The sequence below is a fragment of the Xenopus tropicalis genome, chromosome 6 (assembly GCF_000004195.4).
Source record: "Xenopus tropicalis strain Nigerian chromosome 6, UCB_Xtro_10.0, whole genome shotgun sequence".
Taxonomy (NCBI): domain Eukaryota; kingdom Metazoa; phylum Chordata; class Amphibia; order Anura; family Pipidae; genus Xenopus; species Xenopus tropicalis.
This window is the reverse complement of record NC_030682.2, coordinates 127908165-127931620: the sequence shown is the minus strand read 5'-3', so window position 1 is coordinate 127931620 and position 23456 is coordinate 127908165. Positions and strand designations below refer to the sequence as shown.

The following is a 23456-nucleotide window of genomic DNA, read 5'->3' as shown; positions in this document are numbered from 1 at the left end:
TCAGACAAAAAAGTGCGGATGATTTTACATGCCTGGGGAAGCAATATAAACTGGGGTGTTTTATTAGCCAGTTTTGGATTTAGAAAAGAGTGCATGTTTTGCAGGCCTTTTAATTGCTGAGTAAATCAGTGGTGCTTCAGTGTTGGAGAGATGTTGCCAAATGTAAAATGCATTCATGCATAGCCAATCTCAAATGATAATTTGGCCACTGGATGGCACAGTTTCATCAGTGTCTTTGTGTGAGGTTCTCTCATTAGAGTGGTCATGGCTTATCCCACTTATATGAATAAATGCATAAATAAGGATTTCCGTGAAGTCCAACGTTATTTTCTGAGTACTCCGTTGCACCTCTTTTTGGTTTTAATCATCGGTGGTGCCTGGTTTCTGCATGTATGGCAAGGTTTCATTCAGGAATATAAAGCAATCAAGAGACTGCACAATATTTAAAATGTTCAGGGCAGCTTAACCCTTTTATTGTGCCAGTAAAACCGAGCAGTAATTGCCTGATCTGCAGTTGTCTATGGAGAGGCAATTCTTAAGCTAGCCATGCATGTGAAGATCTGCTTGTTTGGCAAGGTCGCCAGACTACTGGATTTTTCAGTAATAATTTTTTCCCCTTGAGGAGGGCAGTATCGGGCTGATGTGATTGTTTTGCCCTTGGGCCAATGATCAGATCATAATTGCCACGATTTGGGCTGACGGATCAAGGGCTGCATCATCGCACAGGGAAAATCAAACCTGCCTGACCGACATCTGCCCAATTTTTGGATAGGAGGGACCATACACGGGCAGATAAGCTGCCAGACTGAAGGGGCTGAATCAGCAACTTTAATCTGCCCCTGTACAGCCACCTTTCATTTTTTTTGCCCAGCCGAGCCGAATAACACTTAAATTAGCCTTTTAGATAAATCATCTCTGTGAAACAAACATGATAATGAGAAGCTGATTGTGGCCCTTCCCATTAATCTCTGCAGCCCTGAATCCATCTGGGATCTAGTGCAGCAGACTGCGAGAGCTGTGAGCTATTTCAGCTGTCATCAGGGAGTGCCCTGGCAATTAGGGGTTAAATCAGCATCTCTCCTATGGCTGCTCGAGTGGCCGAGCCAAATGCTTACAAAACAAAATGCTTGCCATCTCTAATCCTTGTCTTTCCTTCCTTGATGTTTTTTTCCCTTTGCTTCGCAGCAGAGCCAGGTTTCCCTAACGCCTTAATCCCCCCACGGCTGAGCAGAAGCTTCAGTGCAGGAGAGGCTGAGCTTGGCTGTGGAGTTTGAGCCTTGGGTGTAACCTAACTAGCTAGGGGAAGCACAGATCCTGATTGACAGCAGGACTAGCATTATGCAAATAGCACAAGCCTGAACAGAGGCTGATTGGGGCCCCAGCAGGGGTTCTCATACGCACGGCCCATGTTTGCCTTAAACTGCTGCTCTTTTCTCTCTCTCAATAACCTCCTATGTACCTGGATTATTTAGTCTAAGTTAATAAATACTGACAGATTAGTTTGCAAGTTACCCGTAAACATGTCCTAATGTTGGTATGAGAATTTTACATGTAGAAAGGTGTGTAAGGAACAAAGCACGCTTATCTGATAATCTGCATTTTATACATTCTCTCTGTCTCTTATTGCAGAGCATTAGATTTTTTTGTTGGGGGTGGGTGGATTTATCATCGAGGCATCTTTCAGCATTCTTCCCAAAGTCTTATGTAGGTCAGGCCTGTCTTAAACAGATTTCCTGAACCTGTGGCAGATTAAGCTGAAGGAATTTTAATAAACCCTCCCATGTAGGCGTAGGCCTAAGCGAGACTAACCTAGTTAAGCCTGATTTTTTTTTCTGTGTGTGTGGCTGTGGGGGAAAAAGAGCTGTGCAGAGCTCAAGGCTGAATGGTGGCTCCAGGAACTGGCTGCTAATAAAAGGAGAACTGAAAATGACGGGGAAAGCTCGCTCGTCTAATTTCACAGTGTTTGAAAAGCTTGATTTGCTGAAACTGGTGAAGCCATACATAGGGGTGCTGGAGGAGCACACCAACAAGCACTCAGTCATCATAGAAAAAAACAACTGTTGGGAGATCATTACCCAAAAGTACAACGCCATGGGGATGGGACGCCCGCCGCGCACCGCGCAAGGCCTACGCACACTGTACAAGAGGCTCAAGGAGTATGGCAAGCAGGAGCTGATGCAGTGCAAGACCTCTCAGGCTGACTACCAAACCACTGTGTCTGAGGCCACAAAGAAACTTGTCGAGATCATCCCACAATTTGGCGGCTTGTGCTTTGGGCTAGACATCAGCGCATTAAGGTAAGATACCGCCGCATAGCGTAGAGTGCAACTGAGATATATATATATATATATATATATATATATTTAGTGTAATATACCAGTCCTAATATAGGAATAGTACAGTGTACAGAGCTTATAATGTAAGTGCCTTCATGTGAGAATTATGTGTAATAAATACACTTATTGCCATAATAACCCCTCACTGTATGACTGGCAGGTTGAAACTGTGGATTAGAGACTAGTCAATGCCTTCCTACTTCATGTTGCCCCTTGCCAGTAAGAGGCCTACCAATGAATGTATGTGTGATTTGGGTTATATGGGCTGCTTCCTTAGGCAGAGGGGGAAGGGATGTCCTATTCAATATTAGTGCGACAGCAGAAATTGTCCTCCCACCCACGTAGTTACAGTGACATTGTATTTCAGCTGTGTGTTTCTGCCCTTATTCAGATAGCTGAAATCACACACATCATTTTATACTAGTAGGTGCAGGGCATAGGAAACGTCTACCTCCAATACTAGAATGCTGCTCCATGGAACCACTTCCATGTTGCAAAAAAATAACTTATACTTTCCATGTACATGGTCCTTAATTAAAAAGAATAGAAACAGACTAGCTGTTTAGCCTCTGCAGGGAAGTGACTCCATGGATCCACTACCCTTTTTCAAAGTTTACAGGCTCGCCCTATTTTTTTTTTTCTTTATCCCCCATAGTATAGCTGTGCATTTGCCTCTTAGTACTATGGGGTGTAATCAGTTTTTCCACCCCTCGAAAATCTTTAGCAAGTCCTTACAGGAGGAAGCGTGGTCTTAATATTAAAGAGCCAGTAATAGCATACAGTAAATATATATTATTTTTATTTAATGGCTGCATTGATGGTTTAGCACCTGTAAATGAAATATCACCTGACAGTAACAGCCCTACTTTATATGAGACCGTTTTCCTCCCATAGATGTTCTGTGTCCATCTGACCCCCACTAAACCATTGTATGCTAACAGCTTTAGGAAAAAGACACACAAATGATTTACAGTACCCAAAAAATACTACATCAGAAAACCCAAAACTGCCACCATCATCATGCATGTAAATCACCTGCAATTGCAGTAGTTGCTTGGAAACGCGGCAGGCCATTTTCCAGGTGACTAGTGCCTTGCAAGTGCTTGCAGGTGATTCACGTATTCATCATATCAGGGCATTTTCCTTTAATTTTATGTATGTTACTGGGCCTTTAAGGGGTTAAAAAATACAGTTTAATGCATTAGATTTTTTTGTTGTGTTTTTTTTTTTTTTTACAACGGATCCTTTTTAGGATTTTGCCATTTAGGTTTTGGCATTATAGTTAATGTGGATTGTGGATATTGATTTTGTTTTCCCTGCTGTAGGTCCCACCTTTGTACCTAAAGGCAAAGGTTACATACACAGCCCTCAGCCTTGGCTCTATAGGCTTCCCAGGTGTCACTGGTGCAGCATATACAGGTGTGCAGACACTGTGCCCCCCCTCCCGCTCGTTATTCTAACGTACACACGATTCAGCTTCATCCTGCAGAAAAACACAACTCAGCATAATGACAAAAAAGGAATTCTATGCAGCAGTTATCCTGTTGCCCTGCAGTGTAGGCTCCCTTTCCGCATAGCAGCCCAAACCTGAAATTCCAGTCCTAGGATGTAAGGATGTAAGCCTGCCAGCCCGGCCAAACCTTTATTTATGTGGGCAGATGGCTCCCGGGAGCTTAGGGCATGTATGCAATAAGGAAACTCCCAAGTGTTTTTACAAGGGCCTTGAAAAGCATTATATCTGCAGTGTGTGGAGCTTATTGGATTATATTGTATTCAGCAAAGAAAAAAACAAAGTAAAGTGAGGAGAGTAAAGCTCCAACCAAAATGTTGCTCTTCAGTTGCTTCTAAACTACAACTCCCAGCAGCCCCTGAAAGCTCTTGGTTGATACTGGGAGACCTATTCCAGAAACAGGAGGGCTGCACAGATTGCAGTTTTTTAGTTAGTATTAAAGGTGAATGGAAGATTATTATAGCCTACTCAAACCCAATATCTTTAGTTCATCTATGTTACCATTAAGGGTTTTTGTGACATAACTGCAGCATTTAATAGTACAGATGTACAGGTATAATGCCCTGTTGTTCTACATCCACACAAAAAATGTAAGGCATTTCAATAACAAGGTATATTTTTCATTTATTTTGTCTTTTATAGAGAATAGCTTCTTTGTCCATTATTTTTTTAAACATTGAGAGAACAGCACCATCTTGTAGTGAATTTTTTTTTGCTTTATGCGATGTCTGTGCATTGTAGCTCAGCTGGGGACAGCAGTATGGCAGCTTCCAGGGTTGTGATTTTTATAAAGAAACCCTTTGGTTTTAAATAATTCCTTCCAGCCTGCTGATGGACACTTGTAAGTAAATCCGGCAGCAGAGCGTGGGGGCACTGCTCCCCTTTGTAATTGTCATAGTAATACCCTTGTGTCAATCTTGAAGGTGAGGGGCATGTCTAGGGCAGCACTGGCAACCAGGCACTTTTATTGGAAGGAGGTAATTTTCTAGCACACTGTAGGTTTGGACAAGTGCAATAACCTATATCTACCTGATTTCCTCATGCTGGCCATACACTGAAATATCCTTTTAGGTGCACTTGCACTTGCCCAAATCAGGCCAAACCAGTCATTTAGGCCCCAGGCAACAATCAGACCACACTGCAGGGCTGCAGAGACCCTTCTAGAGAGGACCCCTCATAGAGTTGTGATGGAATTTTCCAAGCTTCCTGATAAATATCTATCTGATAGGCAATCGTTTTCACTTGTATGTGTTGCCTGTACAGGAGCATTTGAGTAACCTGAACTATTTGTTGTTTATTTTAGTGAATCCATTGTTTCAGAGGAGAAAATGGGATTAAGTTCACAGCAGCGTCCTCTACAAGAGAATATGGGATTAAGTTCGCAGCAGCTACCTATGCAAGATCAACATGCTTCTGTTACAGTTCAGATAGAACTAGAGGAAGAGGAGGAGGAGGAGGAAGAAGATGTGAAACCCCCGCCATCATTGCTCATAGAGCCGCCATCTTTGCTCATAGAGCCACCACCTCCCACAGAGATTGAAGAACCTGAGGAGCAGCCATTTCAGCATACACTAGAGGGGTCGTTGTCTCCTTCTCTTTCTTCTGTGGATATGAGGTTATCCATCTCTCCCCCAGTCCCAAGGATTGAGGAATGCTTTAGTCACACTGGTGAACGTTTAAGATCAGCCTGTGGTTGCAGTCCCGAGACCCTGCAAATGGTGAAAAAAGAACATGAAATTGTTCTGAGCAACCAAAGACAATATGGGTGTTATATCCGGGAGAAGAGGGAAGGCTTAAAAAGAAGGCAACACTTAGAAGAGGAGTTATTAAAGGCAAAAATCAAGGTGGAAAAATTGAAGGCAATGAAATTGCGACATGATCTACCCGAATACAGCAATCTATAAAAACTTTTTTGTTAAAGGCATTTTTTTATTTATAATTTTCTTTACATTGTTGTTTACAAAAGAAAACAAAAATATTTTTTTTGTTTACATAAATGGACACTGCCCACAAAATAGACTAAAATGCAGTCAGCTAGATACAAGGTCTTTAAAGTCACATTAATATTTATCTTGTGTACAAAGGCAAAAGGCACGCAAAGTGTTTCCATCTCTACAGTGTTCTCAGGGAGAACTGTTTTGGTCTAAATACCCTTCATCAGAAGAACACTGCCTATGACAGACATTGCTACTATCAGATGGGGATTACTCAGAAACATAACTCGCTGTGATCCAGCATAACCAAGGGGAAAATACCTTACTTTGCATTTTCCCATGATTAAGCTGGATCACCATGTGTATTACTTGCGGCGATCCAAAGGTTACACAAGGGGAAGGCATTTTCAGGAGATTAGCAGGGTCTATAAAGATTATTCTAGGAACACAGTCCGGTTAGTCTGTTGTAAAATGAACTTGGTACTTAAAGGACATGCCAACCCCCCAAAATGTTTTTGCCTAATAAAAGAAAAAATAATTCCAATCAACATTCCAATGTGAATTTATTGAAAGGTTTTTGTGCTTTAAAAGTTATTTGTAAACGTAATTACTGTTGAAAGGAGCATTTGCTAAACTCCTGGTTGTTAGTTTTTAAACAGTGTTACTAGGGTCAGTCTCCTCCAGCAAGACAGGTCTGTCACCTTGCTGGTTTGTGTTACATTGTTTCAAATGCCAGAGCCACCAGTGTCCCCAACATAGAGGGTTAAACTGATCTATTATTACTTTACTGATTTGATTCGCTGAGTTCTCGCTTTCACCTATAAAATATTTATTTTGGCCACTCAGTATGATATTTAATGATCTTTAACTCCAAGATACTTCATACTGAAATCAAAGATAAGCTAGTGGCTTGTTCTAATGTCAGTAGCTGCAACTTTGATACCCACTACTTGTGCCCATACAAATGCCCTGTTACTTTTATTTGCATAATCTGCGGTAGCCAGGTACCTCTTAGGGCTCTGGCACACAGGGAGATTTGTCGCGCGCGACTAATCTCCCCGTGTGTCAGAGCCCTTAGTGGCTCTTAAATCCAATATTATGTTAGTTGGATCTATAAGGTTTCTTTCTATTAGAGATGCATCTTTTAATTCCCCAGTTTGTGTCAGCCTGAATCTATCTTTTCCCCACCTTCTGATGGAATGTTGCTTTTAAACGGTAAAAAAAATGGTTTCTCTGCATCTGATTAGTTTTAAATGAAGTATGATTATACCTAAAATCTAGCAGGAAAGCAAATTATTCTCTAATTTAAGGGAATATAAAGTTGAAACCCTAAAAATAAGCCTGTTTGTAATATATATATGTTTTGTACAACTATATAGACTGCAGTTCTCTTCACTGCCTCAGGTAGCCCTGCATACGATGCCAAAGAAGTGTATGTGGTTGGCAGTGTATGTGGTTGGCCACTCGATGCAGTGGGAGTCAATTGGAAGTGACTAAGAGTGGCTTCACGCCATGCATTCTCACTTCCAATTGGCTCCCACTGCACAGAGAAGACTAGAGACCAATTTCTGCATTGGAGGCAGAGCTATCTTGGGAAGCCGAGGGTGCTGTATCTTTATAACTGAAGATGGCCATATACGGGACGATTGTTGCTGCCGATATCGGTTCCTTACACCGATTCGGCAGCTTATTGGCCCATGTAGGGGCAGCAACGACGGGCCTGCCCGACCGACATCTGGCCTGAAATCGTCCAGATATCGATCAGGGAGGTTAAAAAATTTAGTCGGATCGGAGACCGCATCAGCTTGTTGATGTGGTCCCCGAACCGACTGCACCCATTACCGTTGTTATAATTCAATCGTTTGGCTCCAGGGCCAAATGACCGATTTAGCCCATATTTGACCGATATGACAAACTAGCTTTTATTTTTTTTTTTAGAGATTCTACAACAGTCTCTTAACTTAAAGGCATGATCTTACCTCCCCTATAAGCTTTGTGTTTTGACGTTTACCTTAGCATTAACTTTCAGTATGATGGAAACAGAGGTAATCTGAGACATTTTGTATTTGGTATATATTTTTATTTTTGTAGTTTTGAAGAGTTTGCCTTTATATATTGTGTGCTAGCATGACTTTTAAAATGCTGGTTTCTGTTGTCAGTCAAAAAGCCTGAGGCTATATTGTTAGAGTTCTGAATGCTTCTATGACATATCCTTCTAGTTATACGCATGCCTATTCATCTCTCACTTGCCATACATACCAGAGTTCACTTTAAACTGTAAAGATGCTGAACAAAATATAAATAAGTCAAAAAGCACAATAAAACTGTATCTGTCATAGTTGTCAAGTTCATTTAACGTGAACAGTTCCTTTAATTCAGTTTAGTGACTGGAGGAAATTTGCCGTCTGAATTGACGTTTTTTCATTTTCCCTTTTTTTAGTTTTTTTGTTTTGTTTTTATTTCCCCATAATTGCCAAAATGTATAAAGACAAGAGTTATGTTCTCTGTACATAGCTTTCTGCATTTCAGCTGGGGTCAGTAACCTGAGAACTTGAAATATGAATATGAATGTTTCTGAGTTTTCAATAAAGACGATTTCAATTAGAAAAAAGAACCTGTTGCCTTTTATTAAACACCTTACATCTGTTCTAAATCAACTGAGCTCATATTTATTCAGGTTATGAGCCTTTTATTTGATATTAATTGGTTACAATCCCTAGAAAGTACTTGATTCTGCCGCTAGGTGAAGCATTTATAAAAGGGATTCTGTTGTGATTTTTTATTTATAAATTACACTGTTTACATTGGAAATAATTAACTGGATAATTGAAAATTGTATTCTTGAACCAACAAATGTATTTTTTTTTTGGTATATTGGTGTGTAGGTTCCAGCTCAGTGCATTGTGCCTGATTCTGAGTTTCCAGAAGGAGCCAACACTACACAATGGAACCACTTTCAGATAAGCTGTTATGTCTTCTACTCAGTGTACAGGTATGGGATCCCTTATCCAGAAACCCATTATCCAGAAAGGTCTGAATTACAGAAAGGTCATCTCCCATAGACTCCATTTTAATCAAATAATTTCAATTTTTAAAAATGATTCCCTTTTCTCTGTAATAATAAAACAGTGCCTTAAACTTGATCCCAACTAAGATATAATTAATCCTTATTGGAGGCAAAACATACCCATTGGGTTTATTCATTATTTAAATGATTTTTAGCAGACTTAAATTGTGGAGATCCAAATTACGGAAAGATCCCTTATCCGGAAAATCCCAGGCCCCAAGCATTCTGGATAACAGGTTCCACACCTGTACTGTCCACCCAAGTCGCATAATAGCAAAACAGGATTTCTCCTACTTGGGTGCCATTAATGTGAGCATATTTAGCTACGCAAATGATTTCTAAGTTTTTTTTTTTTTTCTACCATGCTGAAATCTTTACCAGCCTTCAGGAAACCTGTTTTTTGGAGGGGTAAGGGGGGTCTGGGGTATTAGAAATCATTGCCACTCATTGTAAATAATGTATTTGGGGCAAAAGTTCCCACTGCTTCTTGCTGTATTTAATGTATTTTGGGTGCCAATACCCTCATTCTCTCACTGTATTTAATGTATTCTGGGTGCCACTACCTTGGCCCCTCACTGTATTATGTATTTAGTATCTGTAGTTATTATTCATAGAAGTCAGTGTACCATTATTTGCCAAATGCATACTGTGTGTATATATCTATCTCCTGTTACTGTACAAGCTAATTGAGGCTAATAGCACATGAGGCTGTGAGTGTATTTTAGCTGACAGAGAAGTGCCTGAAACCACCTTAAGTTATTGGTAGGCAGTTTTGCCTGTTTACCCACTCTCTAAAATTCAGGGCAGTGCCAGCAAAGCTATTATCCTATGGAGGCACTATCTGTTCAGGCAGCTGAATCCTTCGTCAGGAAAATTAGATGAGACCTTGGTGCTGTATAGGGTTCTGCACAGACAAGTCTAGCCTCCCTCAAGCCACAAAAAGTTTAATAAAAATAGGAGCATTTATGCACATTACATACATTTCGGATATGTTAAAAGCAGGATAAAATTTACAGCACATAAAAGGTGGTAGTGTCCCTTGGAGTACTGAGCTGTTATCATTATAAAGGCAATTCCTATAATGTACACTGCCATAAAGGCAGCACAAATGAGACTGTGGTGTAATCTAAAAGTGGAAATGAATCATGGACTATTTTTTACTGTTGTGCCCCTATAACTAACATTGGGCTGCATGGCATGGGATTGGTTGTGCAAACTTGCATATGGTCAGTTATTAATAAAAAGGTCTCAGACGTTAGCAAAGTAAATTGTAATACAAAGGGATAGCGTTTCATTCTGTAAGCCATACACTTTAAACTATATATTACAGACCTACTGTTTAACTTTATTGGAGATAGGCCAGAACCTATCTATAGCTCTGTTCTACTGGAATTAATGTTTGTGCAGGTCATTATAAACTCGGGATGCACCAAACCCAGCTTTTCAGGTTTGGCCGAATCCATGTTAAGAGCTTCGGGCGATTACAGAACCAAATCTAAAATTTTTTTTTACACTTCCGTGTTTATGTGGCAACATTAACCCTTCCAAATCCTAATTAGCATATGCTATTTCGGATTCGGTTCGTCCAGGACCGTGGATTTGGCCAAATCCGAACCCTGCTGAGAAAGGCAGAATCCTGGATTCGGTGCATCCCTATTATAAACACAAGACAAGACTTCTTTACAGAGATTATTCATCATTCCCTGTCCAAAGGGGCACCTTAGATTGTAAGCTCATGGTATTCACACATACACCCTCTATGGTCAATTTTAGTCAGAAGCCGTTTAACCTGCCTGTACAGGTCCTTTTCAAAAAATTAGCATATTGTGATAAAGTTCATTATTTTCTGTAATGTACTGATAAACATTAGACTTTCATATATTTTAGATTCATTACACACAACTGAAGTAGTTCAAGCCTTTTCTTGTTTTAATATTGATGATTGTGGCATACAGCTCATGAAAACCCAAAATTCCTATCTCAAAAAATTAGCATATCATGAAAAGGTTCTCTAAACGAGCTATTAACCTAATCATCTGAATCAACAAATTAACTCTAAAAACCTGCAAAAGATTCCTGAGGCTTTTAAAAACTCCCAGCCTGGTTCATTACTCAAAACCGCAATCATGGGTAAGACTGCCGACCTGACTGCTGTCCAGAAGGCCATCATTGACACCCTCAAGCAAGAAGGTAAGACACAAAAAGAAATTTCTGAACAAATAGGCTGTTCCCAGAGTGCTGTATCAAGGCACCTCAGTGGGAAGTCTGTGGGAAGGAAAAAGTGTGGCAGAAAACGCTGCACAACGAGAAGAGGTGACTGGGCCCTGAGGAAGATTGTGGAGAAGGACCGATTCCTGACCTTGGGGGACCTGCGGAAGCAGTGGACTGAGTCTGGAGTAGAAACATCCAGAGCCACCGTGTACAGGCGCGTGCAGGAAATGGGCTACAGGTGCTGCATTCCCCAGGTCAAGCCACTTTTGAACCAGAAACAGCGGCAGAAGCGCCTGACCTGGGCTACAGAGAAGCAGCACTGGACTGTTGCTCAGTGGTCCAAAGTATGTCATTCGGAAATCAAGGTGCCAGAGTCTGGAGGAAGACTGGGGAGAGGGAAATGCCAAAATGCCTGAAGTTCAGTGTCAAGTACCCACAGTCAGTGATGGTCTGGGGTGCCATGTCAGCTGCTGGTGTTGGTCCACTGTGTTTTATCAAGGGCAGGGTCAATGCAGCTAGCTATCAGGAGATTTTGGAGCACTTCATGCTTCCATCTGCTGAAAAGCTTTATGGAGATGAAGATTTCATTTTTCAGCATGACCTGGCACCTGCTCACAGTGCCAAAACCACTGGTAAATGGTTTACTGCCCATGGTATTACTGTGCTCAATTGGCCTGCCAACTCTCCTGACCTGAACCCCATAGAGAATCTGTGGGATATTGTGAAGAGAAAGTTGAGAGACACAAGACCCAACACTCTGGATGAGCTTAAGGCCGCTATTGAAGCATCCTGGGCCTCCATAACACCTGAGCAGTGCCACAGGCTGATTGCCTCCATGCCACGCCACATTGAAGCAGTCATTTCTGCAAAAGGATTCCCGACCAAGTAGTGAGTGCATAACTGAACATAATTATTTGAAGGTTGACTTTTTTTGTATTAAAAACACTTTTCTTTTATTGGGCGGATGAAATATGCTAATTTTTTGAGATAGGAATTTTGGGTTTTCATGAGCTGTATGCCACAATCATCAATATTAAAACAAGAAAAGGCTTGAACTACTTCAGTTGTGTGTAATGAATCTAAAATATTTGAAAGTCTAATGTTTATCAGTACATTACAGAAAATAATGAACTTTATCACAATATGCTAATTTTTTGAAAAGGACCTGTATGTTTTTGGAGTGTGGGAGGAAACCAGACTACCCAGAGGAATCCCATGCAGACACCATACAGACTCCTAGCAGATTGTGCCCTGGCTGGGGCTGAACTCAGGACACCAGTGCTGCAAGGCAGACATGCTACTCACTGAGCCACTGTTTTGTATTCATTTTTTATGGCAAATGGAACTTATGGGTCACTCACTAATATCATTATATTTTACAGTACAGGGAACTAAATATTATCTAAAATTATTATGGCTGGCATCCTCTCTCCATGCGCACCTTCATGTCAAAGCCTGAATTGCTTATTCCCACCTAAAACCGGCCCCCTGCCTCTGTTTAACATTACAGTTGAAAATCAAAACAGGTGTCTGGGTGTCACCTGAGACCCTTCTCTCACATTCTCAGCCCACATCGCATCCCTCACCAGAACTTGTCGCTTCTTTCTAAGAAACATTGTGATAGTACGCCCCTTTCTCTGCCCCTCCACTACTAAAACACTGGCCCAGGCTCGCATACTCTCCAGGTTAGACTACTGTAACATATTACTGGCTGGTCCCCCTTCTGAACCCTCTCAATGTAATCCTCACTGCTGCTGGCCGCATGATCCCACTTGTATTTAATTCACTCCCCACCATCTTGTCGTCAAGTGGCACATTAAATGCTAAATTTTTATCCTGTCTTTTGGAGTCCTTCTTTATTCTGCTCCTCTCTATATATCAGCTCTCGTCATGCTTACAGGGTAACCCTTTTGAAATAAAAAAATAACAAAAGTGGTATAAAGGTGATACCTTTATTGGCTAATTAAGATAATCATAACAAGCTTTTGGGCTATTGACAAGGATCTTACAATCTGATTCAGGGTGTAATCCCCCTGTATTGTTTAAAAATGTAATCCCCTGTGTTTTTCACACCTTTTAATCTCTGCATTGTTCACCTCCTGCAAGGTTCACACCTCAGGCTCAGGCTGTAATCACCCACATTGTTCACCTCTTCACACCTCAGACTCTAGGAGCAGTAACACACAAATAAACCCTGCACACTACAAAAAGAACATATACTGAGGTGGTACTGCAATTAAAATTTAAATATATAGTTATTGTGCAGACTGTAGGAGCAGTGCCAGAATTGTGTATGTATTGTATTGAGTATGGCACACACAGGCAGAGTAGTAAAGACAGAGTATGGTACACACAGGCAACATAGGGCAGGCAGAGTATGGTGCACAAACAGGCAGGGTAGGGCAGGCAGAGTATGGCACACACAGGCAGGGTAGGGCAGGCAGAGTATGGCACACACAGGCAGGATAGGGCAGGCAGAGTATGGCACACACAGGCAGGGTAGGGAAGGCAGAGTATGGCAGGTTTTTGCTGTACTACAACCATTAATATGGGTATGGTCATGTGATAACAGGGTGTGGTTTCAAGTGGGTGTGGTTTAAAAAGGGGAGTGGTCAAAACGCTTAAATTATCGGCCCTCCACCACGTAGGCCGGAAAAATTCCGGCCCTCGGTATCGCAGAAGTTGGACAGCACTGATCTAGAAGGTGGTTTTTAAGAAGCTTAGAGAAAATTGTTGGCGCAGGGCCTTTCCTGATGCAAGATGGTAGAGCATTTCAGAGGAGGGGCACAATCAAAGAAAAATGTTTTGCTCAACTGTATGGTCAGTACATTGTCCTGAGCTGGGAGGGAGTGTATGGCATGATGAGAGGAAAAGGTAATGTATGGTGCTAGCCAGTCAAAATAAATAAATAATGCCTGCCCCAAGCCAGAGAAATACAAACATCTGTAGAGACACTGGGCCAGTTAATCACATGGAATTCCTTTTACTTCACACTTCAGTAATTTACCCTAATTTATATCCAGCCACTTTGATCCACGTTATCCTGTACCTTATCTGTTTGTCCCTTGCAGGCCCCCTTTTATATGACTTTGTTAGCACCTTCCACACAGATATTCCTTTTTTCTGGTTATTTGATCTATGAGCTGAATGTTGTATATATATCAGAGAGCACCATGGCTTCATTGTAATCAGCTTGAAAAATGAACTAAAATGTTCTGAAAGCTTGCTATGATTATCTTAGTTAGCCAAGAAAGGTATCACCTTTATACCACTTTTGTTATTTTTTATTTCAAAAGGGTTACCCTGTTATTATTTTGACTGGCTAGCATTATACATCACCTTTTCCTCTCATCATGCCATACACTCCCTCCCAGCTCAGGACAATGTACTGACCATACAGTTCACCAAAACATTTTTCTTTCATTGTGCCCCTCCTCTGAAATGCTCTACCAACTTGCATCAGGAAAGGCCCTGCACTAACAATTTTCTCTAAGCTTCTTAAAAAACACCTTCTAGATCTAGATGAAGTACTTTGCCTTCCTTAACAGCAACACATCCTATGCACTTAAACTCACCCCCCCCCCTTTTTGTTTCTGTTTGTTCCATTTTCCTAACAGATTGTAAGCGCCTTGTCAATAGCCCTCAGTTGTTTAAAAACTACCACACTTGGTGCATTACTGGCAAACTGGCCACTTGGAGGCATATGATAGCGTAATGGTAATATACTTTATCATGGATTCAATGGAAGCCCGCACCAGTCTTGCTGTTCTGTCACACAGTCACAATACTGATAGCAGGCTACTGTGAAATCTTCTCATTCCAGAACAGACTCAAGGGGGGGAACTACGAACCAAACTTGTATTCTGTTGCTCAAGGAAAAGGTGAATTGTGAAAAATATTTATGAGAAAAGATCCAACGCTCATTTGATTGAACTTGTTGACCAACTATTACAACTTTGTCCAGGAAAGATCCCTAGCTCCTTGCAGTCAGGATCAGCAACTCTACCTCCAAATCTTGCTTCTGAGCCAAAATCAGATTAAAAAAGAATCTGTAACTGCAAATTTTTCAAGATTTTAATGAAAAAAAAAAAGTTTTAACTATGCAGTTCATCCCAGTCTCCATGTTGCTGACTGCATTTGGTATCTCTTTACAGCATATTCAAAGACCATGGAACATTTAAATGAATGTTTATTTTTACATACATATGTATATATGTTTATTTTAACATAGCGGGTATAATGTAGAAGCATGTGGAAAACACGAGTCAAGGGTAATACACTGTGTACAATTGTAAAGATTATATATATATATATATATATATATATATATATATATATATATATATATATATATATATATATATATATACAAATTACATACATACATACATCTGTGCCTTAACAGGCGCTGCTGTATCTGTCAATGATTTTGGGGCAAAAGGAAGTGGATCAGCATTTTCTCCCTCCCGCATAGATAATAATGGAGTTAATGCCTTGTGTGACATGTCCCTTCCTGTTTGAATGAAAGGAGCAACATGCATTCAGCTGGCCATGCAACATACAGTGTATTGCCAATTGAACAAGGTCCATCCGTTTGGCCTATGGCCGATTAGTCTGCTGCCAAAGAGTGTTGGCCAGTGTGTGGCTACTCTGGGCGTTTCCACAGTGAAAAGTCATCAGTGATAGGTTCTGTCTATACTTCGTTGATGCACCCCAAGATCTCCACTAACAATAATGCGCACTTTCATTATGAATCAGTATTAGAATATATTTTATAGCATAGTAACCCTAATTAAACATTTATTTATTTTAGGATTTACTTCTATATAAATAACTGCTGTTTCAGGTTCCCTGATTGAGCTACGTACTCTCAATATTCCCTTATATATCGCCTACCCCATGATTTCTTTCTTCTCGTTCATCTGGGATCCTGTACTGTCATGATATTTACATGAATCTCCTCTTGTTTATCTGGGAAAAAATCTCAAATGTGGCGCTGCCTAGCAACTCGCATCGGGAAAATAACTGCCTGTAAAGAAGAAGCAAAATTAATGCTTCTGTTTAACACCAATTGCTCTGTAGGCCTCTGTGTGTAGGAAGCCAAATCCAGGCATGAAATTCTCTTTACTTATCATGTGAAAATGTAGACAAAGCATTGCATTTTGTTATTTCACAATAATAATGCACATTTAGTTCCTTTTGGTATCTCTGGAACGTGGGGGAAAAAAAGTAAAAAAAATGTTAGCCAATGCAATAGAGCAATTGCTCCTATTTGTGCAACTTTCTTTTAAGCTATAGTTTGATTAATTTTTATTGTGTATAGGTAACCAGTGCTATGCAGCAGTAACTTAGGTGCAAATCTGGACTGAAATAATTTTACACCTTGTACACTTTGTAATAAAACTTTTGTTATGCTTTAATGGTATTTTTATGGAACAATTTTGTCCCAGTGCAGTAAGAGTGCACTTTGCATCAGGCAGTAAGGATTCAGATGGGTGTTAGTGCTCAGTGCTGCTGCTGAGCAGCAGTTAGCAGCAGGCCTGGAATGGGATTCAAAATAGGCCCTGGTATTTCAAGTACACAAAGGCCCAAACAGCCCCCCAGCAGCCCAATAAATAGTGACTGCCTATGGCATCTTACAGCAGCCTCTCTGGCATTTGCCAGAACCCACAGATTGCCAGCCTGGGCTTGTTAGCAGTTAAACCTAATATAACAAAATGGCGGCTGACTGTTCAAAACAGTCAAAGACATTTAGGTAAATTGTATTAGTTTGTTAAATAAACTTCAACTGTCAGAATACATGTTCCTGGTAGTTGAGGAAATATTGATAAATGAGCAAAAGAATCTAACAGGTCTAAGATGTCAGTTCTGACTTCACTCTACTATCAAATCCCAGTCATGACTGAATATTAAAGTGCTACATGGTCTCCCTTTCTGTTAGGTGCAATAAAAGAACACAAGAATGAGGTGGAAGAAAGCAGCTCTTTTGCAAAGTATTTCAGTGTTGTTTGGTGCAAGGCCTCCAAGAAGAAGCACAAGAAGTGGGAAGGAGATGCCGTCCTAATCGCTAAAGGGAGAGCAGTGACATTAAAGGACATGGAGGGAAAAGATATTGGAAAAGGTATAAATGCTTTCTTAATACTGCAACTTAGTAGATAAGTGTGCATTGATACTAATACAATGAATAGTCCATTGATCAGTCCATGTTTCCTCCTGCTGCAGCCACACAAAGCCCAAGCATGACAGATCTATCCATGATCTTTTCTTAAAATGCTTCTTAAGGTCCCCATACACGGTAAGATCCGCTCGCTTGGCGGCAATGGGGCAGTCGGTTCGGGGACCGCATCAACCAGCCGATGTGGCCCCGATCCAACTGAATCTTTTAACCTGGCCGATTGATATCTGGCCAATTTCAGGCCAGATATCGGTCGGCCAGGCCGCTCGTTTCTGCCCCTACACGGGCAGATAAGCTGCCGAGTCGGTCCAAGGGACCGATATCAGCAGCTTCTATCGGCCCGTGTATGGGGACCTTTACTTTCTTCTGTAAATGCATGTTGGGCAGTTGTGTCCAAACAGTCCAGCATTCATTTAACCCATTATGTGTAGGCAGTTCTTTACTATGACCTCTGCTTTTTCTTAGTCTTTCAGATCTTGCTTTCATTTCAGCAGTTCCACATAACTTGCTTTTTAATGTTTTTTTTTCTCTTTTTAAGTGTTTAAAACATTTTTATGTCCTTCTTTTAGTATGTAAGGTTCATTTATCTTCTTTTTTTAAATCCTACTTTTAAAAAAAAACAATAATTACAATAGTTAAAAGGGTAAGCAGATTCCCTCAAGCCTGAAATCATCCTGACATCAGTAACTCAACAAGTCTAACTGAAAAATATAATAACTAAACCCTTTCTCATTTGTAATCAGTATTATTGCACAAAAATATGATGTCCCATGTAGATGTTGTGTCTGCTTCTGTCTACTTAGATGAAATGGACCATAAAGTTTCACCATGGGGTTGGTAAACACATCGTACATTGCTACCCCAGTAATATGCTAGAGGAGGATGTCTGAGATGCTAGTCTATCTCACCAGGCATAGGCCAGCATAGTAGTCTGGCATGATGGAACCATTGTTCGTATTGTAATCATTTGGGTTTAGCCAGTCTTATTAAGTGTAGCTATTTTGTGACTGGTGACATGCCTGGATTTGCACTGGGTACCTCAGCTCTACACTTTTACTTGCTTCTTACTGTAACAATGTACAGTACATGGAGCCATGCAGCCTAGCTGGGATACCCGCTGTGGCATTAAGGAGTTCCATCATGGCCTTACATAGGGCTTCTGATTTTACATGTGGCTTAATGTTCAACATAAGATAAAAGTTTTTACCCTAAAATGGAGAAATATTGGTTCAGCAGTTATATTAATTTTGTAGAATGGAAATTTAATTCTTACTATGCCTTTATGAGAACATTCTTTCTTTTTGTAGGTACGGGGTACAAGATAAAAGACCTTGAAAGCCTGGAAGAAGGTCACACTCTGATGATTGGTGGGAAAGAAATAGAAGTAATGTCTATAATGTCTCCTGAAGATTACAACAGTGGCCGATGTTTCCATTCCGTAGTAACATCACCAGCATCTACCCCTTCAGAATCTATTCAAATGAAGCCCTTCACTAACCCACTGAGAAATGACCGTAAGGGTGCTAGCAAGGAAAATATGTTTAAAGAGCTTCAGAATATCAAACCTCGTCATGATCCTTGTGCTCCGAGTAAGATTTTGTTCTATGACTAGCAAATTAAACTTATTTACTGAGCTTAGACAATTAAGTGGCATTGGAGCTGCTTCTTTAAGGACCTTCTAGGGATGTTTTTATAGGGAAGCAGTTATGCTATAGTATGACCATAATTAAACCCCTGTGTATTGGTCTCCCAGGGCAAGACTGATCTCTATATACTAGTAAATTCTTCTTGTACATTTATTATGCATATGATGTGTTGGTGAAGAGCAACTATTGTATGCATTCAGAAGGATGCAGTAAGTCATATATATGTGGTTCCTTTGTAAGATAATGCAAATTATAGGCTAATAACAACCAGTTGTAGTTAATTTTTTATTCTTTTCAAAGATGCTTTTGTTATGCCAAAACCAACGCAGCATCACCAGTGGGCTTATAATAAGACTGGCCTGCCAATCGTAGATGTGGTGGTGGATCCCTATTTAGCTGTTCATCTTAGACCTCATCAGAAAGAAGGCATTCTCTTTCTTTATGAATGTGTGATGGGAATGAGGTAAGAGCAAAATATTTATAATAAAAACTTTTATACATACACTGCCAGATGGGACCTTAGGGAATGTGCAGATGTTGTAAGGCTTTAATGCTGCCACTAGATTGCATATCAGCCTTAAGGTGGCCATACATGTTGCCATCCGCTCTTTGGCGAGGTCGCAAAATAAGGGGATCTCTCCCCAGTGTGCCCACCTAAGATATGAGATATTGGTCTAATTTGGCCTATAGGCAACATTGGACCGAGGACCCCATCAACAAGCTGATGTGGTTCCCAAACCAACGGGAAAATAAAACCTGCCCTATCGAGATCTTGCCAATTTTAGGCCAGATGTCGGTCAGGTTGGTCTGCTGAATCGGTCTAGATCGACAGCTGAAATCTGCCAGTGTATGGTCACCTTTAGTCCATAAAGTAATTACTTACCAATAAAGATGGTAATTACAGTTCCCAAAGAGCTAAATTGGCACGACTCAAAATTCTTACAGTGATCATAGCCATGATATTCAGAAACTAAGTATGGCACTTTCATATAATAGTAAGTACCCCTTTCTATATATGGTACAACTGAAATGCTTTGATTGCTTCAGCTCTTTATCTATTAAATCTTCAAAAACTGTCACCTGCAGTTACATTTGGAAATAACTTCAAAAGCACTTACATTTAATGTATAATGGAAAACTGCATGGAATTACATTTTCTGTCATTAATCAAAAAAAAAAACAGGTTCTGGGTGGAAATCTCCTTGAAAATGCTATCTTAGTCTGAGAAATGGCTTGCTGTGCCCAATTCCATGCCTGGGGCATTCCCAGTTAGATTGCAGTTTCTGTATGAAAATAAAATGCAAAGCCTAATTCTGTTTCCAGGCTTTTTCCAATTAAATTGAAACTTTTTATAGGACTTGCTGTGTCTGCTATTTCCATTTACTTTGGAAACTTTGTACAAGTTCTCCTTGTTAAGGACACTGAAAACTACATTAATTTTCTTAAGAATATTTATATTGTTGTTTAACAAATGGATTAGTGTAGCTTGTTTATTGCAGGGTTAATGAGCGGTTTGGCGCTATCCTTGCTGATGAAATGGGTCTGGGGAAGACCCTGCAGTGCATCTCCCTGATCTGGACACTGATCCGTCAGGGCCCATATGGAGGCAAACCTGTTATAAAGAAAGCACTCATTGTCACGCCAGGTAGTCTGGTGAAAAACTGGAGGAAGGAATTCCAGAAGTGGCTGGGAACAGAGCGTATCCGAGTATTCGCAGTAGACCAGGTACCATAACTGTTAGTAGGATGTATTTGTATGTAACCTTACTGACAAAATGGGGCTATTTTACTAAAACTCAGAAGAATTTTTTTCTGAATTTCAACCTTTGAAGTTGCTATGCAATTAAATTATTGCCGTAGGAAATTAAGAATATAATCCTGTGTGAGACTTCTCAAAGGAAAGGAAATATACTGCAGCAACAATAAAAGTTTTCAGTTGCCTTATATTTTTCTAATTGATTGAAACAGAATCCTGAAAACAGTTTTGTCATTGGCTAAAATGGTTTATACCATGTCAAAGCAGGCAAGAACTTGAATCACAAGTGTAGAGAGTGCAGTTGGGCTTTTTGCCTCCCCTGGTTACTTTGGGGGTGCTGCTGCCTAAGGCACCTCATGGCAGCAGCGCCCCTGTTTATAGATCTATTCTGCTTTAAAGACCGCAAAATCCTTTCCTCCTTTACTTAACAAGGTTACATGATTACCGTATCCTTTCTTTAGCACTTAGGGGGAGAGGGTGGCTGGGATGGCTAAATACTGGGGTGGTAGGTTTATGTTCCTCCATTAACACCCCCTCCCCCCCATTATCCCTTATAAATAAAAAAAAATATATATATATTTCTATAAAGGTGATTTTCATTTGTTTCACTTTAGGATCACAAAGTGGAAGAGTTCATGAAATCCCCTCTTTATTCGGTGCTCATAATAAGCTATGAGATGCTGTTACGCTGTCTGGAACAAATACAAAGCCTAGATTTTGACGTAGTAATTTGTGACGAGGGTCACCGCTTAAAGAACACGTCTATAAAAACTACAAGCGCTCTGGCCAGTCTAACTTGCAGCAAGCGAATAATATTGTCCGGTAGGTTTCACTGTTTTGTGACGTGGGTTAGACATGGGTTGTGTATTTTATATATTTATATATTGCTTATTGACAGAATAGAATGACACAATACAAAACCTACTGTCATTTCAGTGCAATGTGACTAAATGACAGGGCTGCCATCAGGGGAGGGGGTCCAGTTGTGCCTGACACTGCAAAAGTTAAGCTATAACTTACGCAATTAATGTAAATTCCGCAAAAACTGCCTAGAAAACTACGTAATTTGTTTAGAAACTTAAGTAACTTGCATATTAAGCAAAAGAAAATGCAGAAAAGCTTTACAGGGACAAACTCCACTGACCCCCAATGAATTAAAAACATTTAAGGTAAATTCCACTGCCCCAATAAACTGACTGACTTATTAGCATATTAATTATTTATTTTAACTATCTGAACTGCTTATTATAGAGTAACGGCAGTTGGTTGTATTAGGAGCTATTTACTGAATTGTATCGGCATCATGAACTTTTCAGCAGGGAAATAACTGCGTAACTTATGCAAAAACTTAAGATACTTTCAAAGCAACTTATGTATAAACTTCACCGACCCCTTATGTAGCAACTCCACTGACCCCCCAATCAAAATACTGACTTATTAGCACATTAATTATTTGTACTATTTTTATGAACTACTACTGACTATTTATTGGGCCCCATAGGAACATCATTGGGCCCCTAAACTTATGCAGTTTACGTAAATAATGCAAACTTACGTAACTTCCTTATCAAGAAAAGACAGCACAGAGCAGGGGCAGGTCTGAAGGGGTTAAACTTAGGGCAAACTCCACTGACCCTCCCAATAAGCTGAATGATTTATTAGCAGTCTACATGGTGAAAGCTGTTATTCTAATCATGTTGCATCCTCATAGGGTTAAGAGGACTTTATTTTTGCGTTTGCTAGTCTGGTGGGCATGTATTGCGTTTGGACACCCATTCTCTGGCAGGCAGATCCTTTAGTACCATCCATATGTTTGGGTCGGATATTAGGAGTGTAGCATAAGAACCAGTTTTAGCCTTGCCTTAGCTTGGTCTAGGCTGCTCATTGCTCTTGGATTCCTCACAGGAGTAGGTATTGTTCTCTGTGGGTTATTATCTGCAAACCATTTGTTAATAGAGTAGCGTGCGGTATGTATCAAACTGGCCATCTGGTAGACTTTTGTGCAGGGCACCATCTTAGAACCTTCAGGGGCCGGTAAGGATCTCGGCTGGTTTGGCTTGCCAAGTTATTGTTCTCCCTGTGTCTATCTAGTTTTCTATATTTTTCTATATAGTTATGCCCAGGTAGGTCCTTGGTTTGGATTCCAGGCTAGGTTGCATGGCTGTCCAATAGGGCTTTCATATATGGCTGCTCTTAATCTTCCCCACAGCATGCTTATATGTATAAGATTCTGGGCAGGGTTGTCTGTGACTTTTGTACTGGAGGTATCATGTTCAGCTAGAGGTTCTCTCCACATGATTCCTTGCATGGTGCATGGCCTTAGGGTCTAGGATATGTGTACTTTGTAAACATCAGGGTTGGAGAGACATATTTCTCTACAATAAACAGATGCATATGTTTTGCAGAGGGAAACAAGATGGCTATCTGCAATAGCTTATAGAGGTCTGGTACATGTAGAATGTCATTGGTTGGCTGTGTTACTTTCCTCAGGTGCTCACTACTTTAGCTGTTTCCAGTAGTGTTCGCGGGGGGAGCATATTTATGACAGGCGTGCTGGTAAGGGAGTGAGAAGAGCATACAGTGTTTTACTATTATCGGTAAAGTAATTAGTCCTCTTCCTCCAGGTGAGATTGCCAGATGGGTTGCACAATCAGTATCATTAATTTGGTGTGGGCTTGCCTTTGTAGAGCACTAGTCCTTACTCTGGCTATTCACACAGGTCTCATTCTTTCTTTTATTTCAGTCTAGATTCCTGGGCATAAATAGGATTCACAAGTTTATACCAGGTGTTTATCTCTACTTGTTCACTTGTTTTGGGATGT

General features: G+C 40.4%; 1 protein-coding gene across 2 annotated transcripts in view; it reads left to right on the top strand.

Moving 5' to 3' along the window:
* Nucleotides 1-23456, top strand: part of rad54b (RAD54 homolog B) — a 42543-nt gene that overhangs the window by 10732 nt on the left and 8355 nt on the right. The window contains exons 2-7 of one of the 2 annotated variants that reach the window (XM_012964352.3): nucleotides 8666-8772; nucleotides 17000-17179; nucleotides 18541-18822; nucleotides 19180-19342; nucleotides 20379-20604; nucleotides 21249-21456. In XM_012964352.3, the coding sequence (XP_012819806.2) occupies nucleotides 8751-8772; nucleotides 17000-17179; nucleotides 18541-18822; nucleotides 19180-19342; nucleotides 20379-20604; nucleotides 21249-21456 (1081 nt within the window). In that variant the 5' untranslated portion in view covers nucleotides 8666-8750. 2 annotated transcript variants of the gene reach the window in all.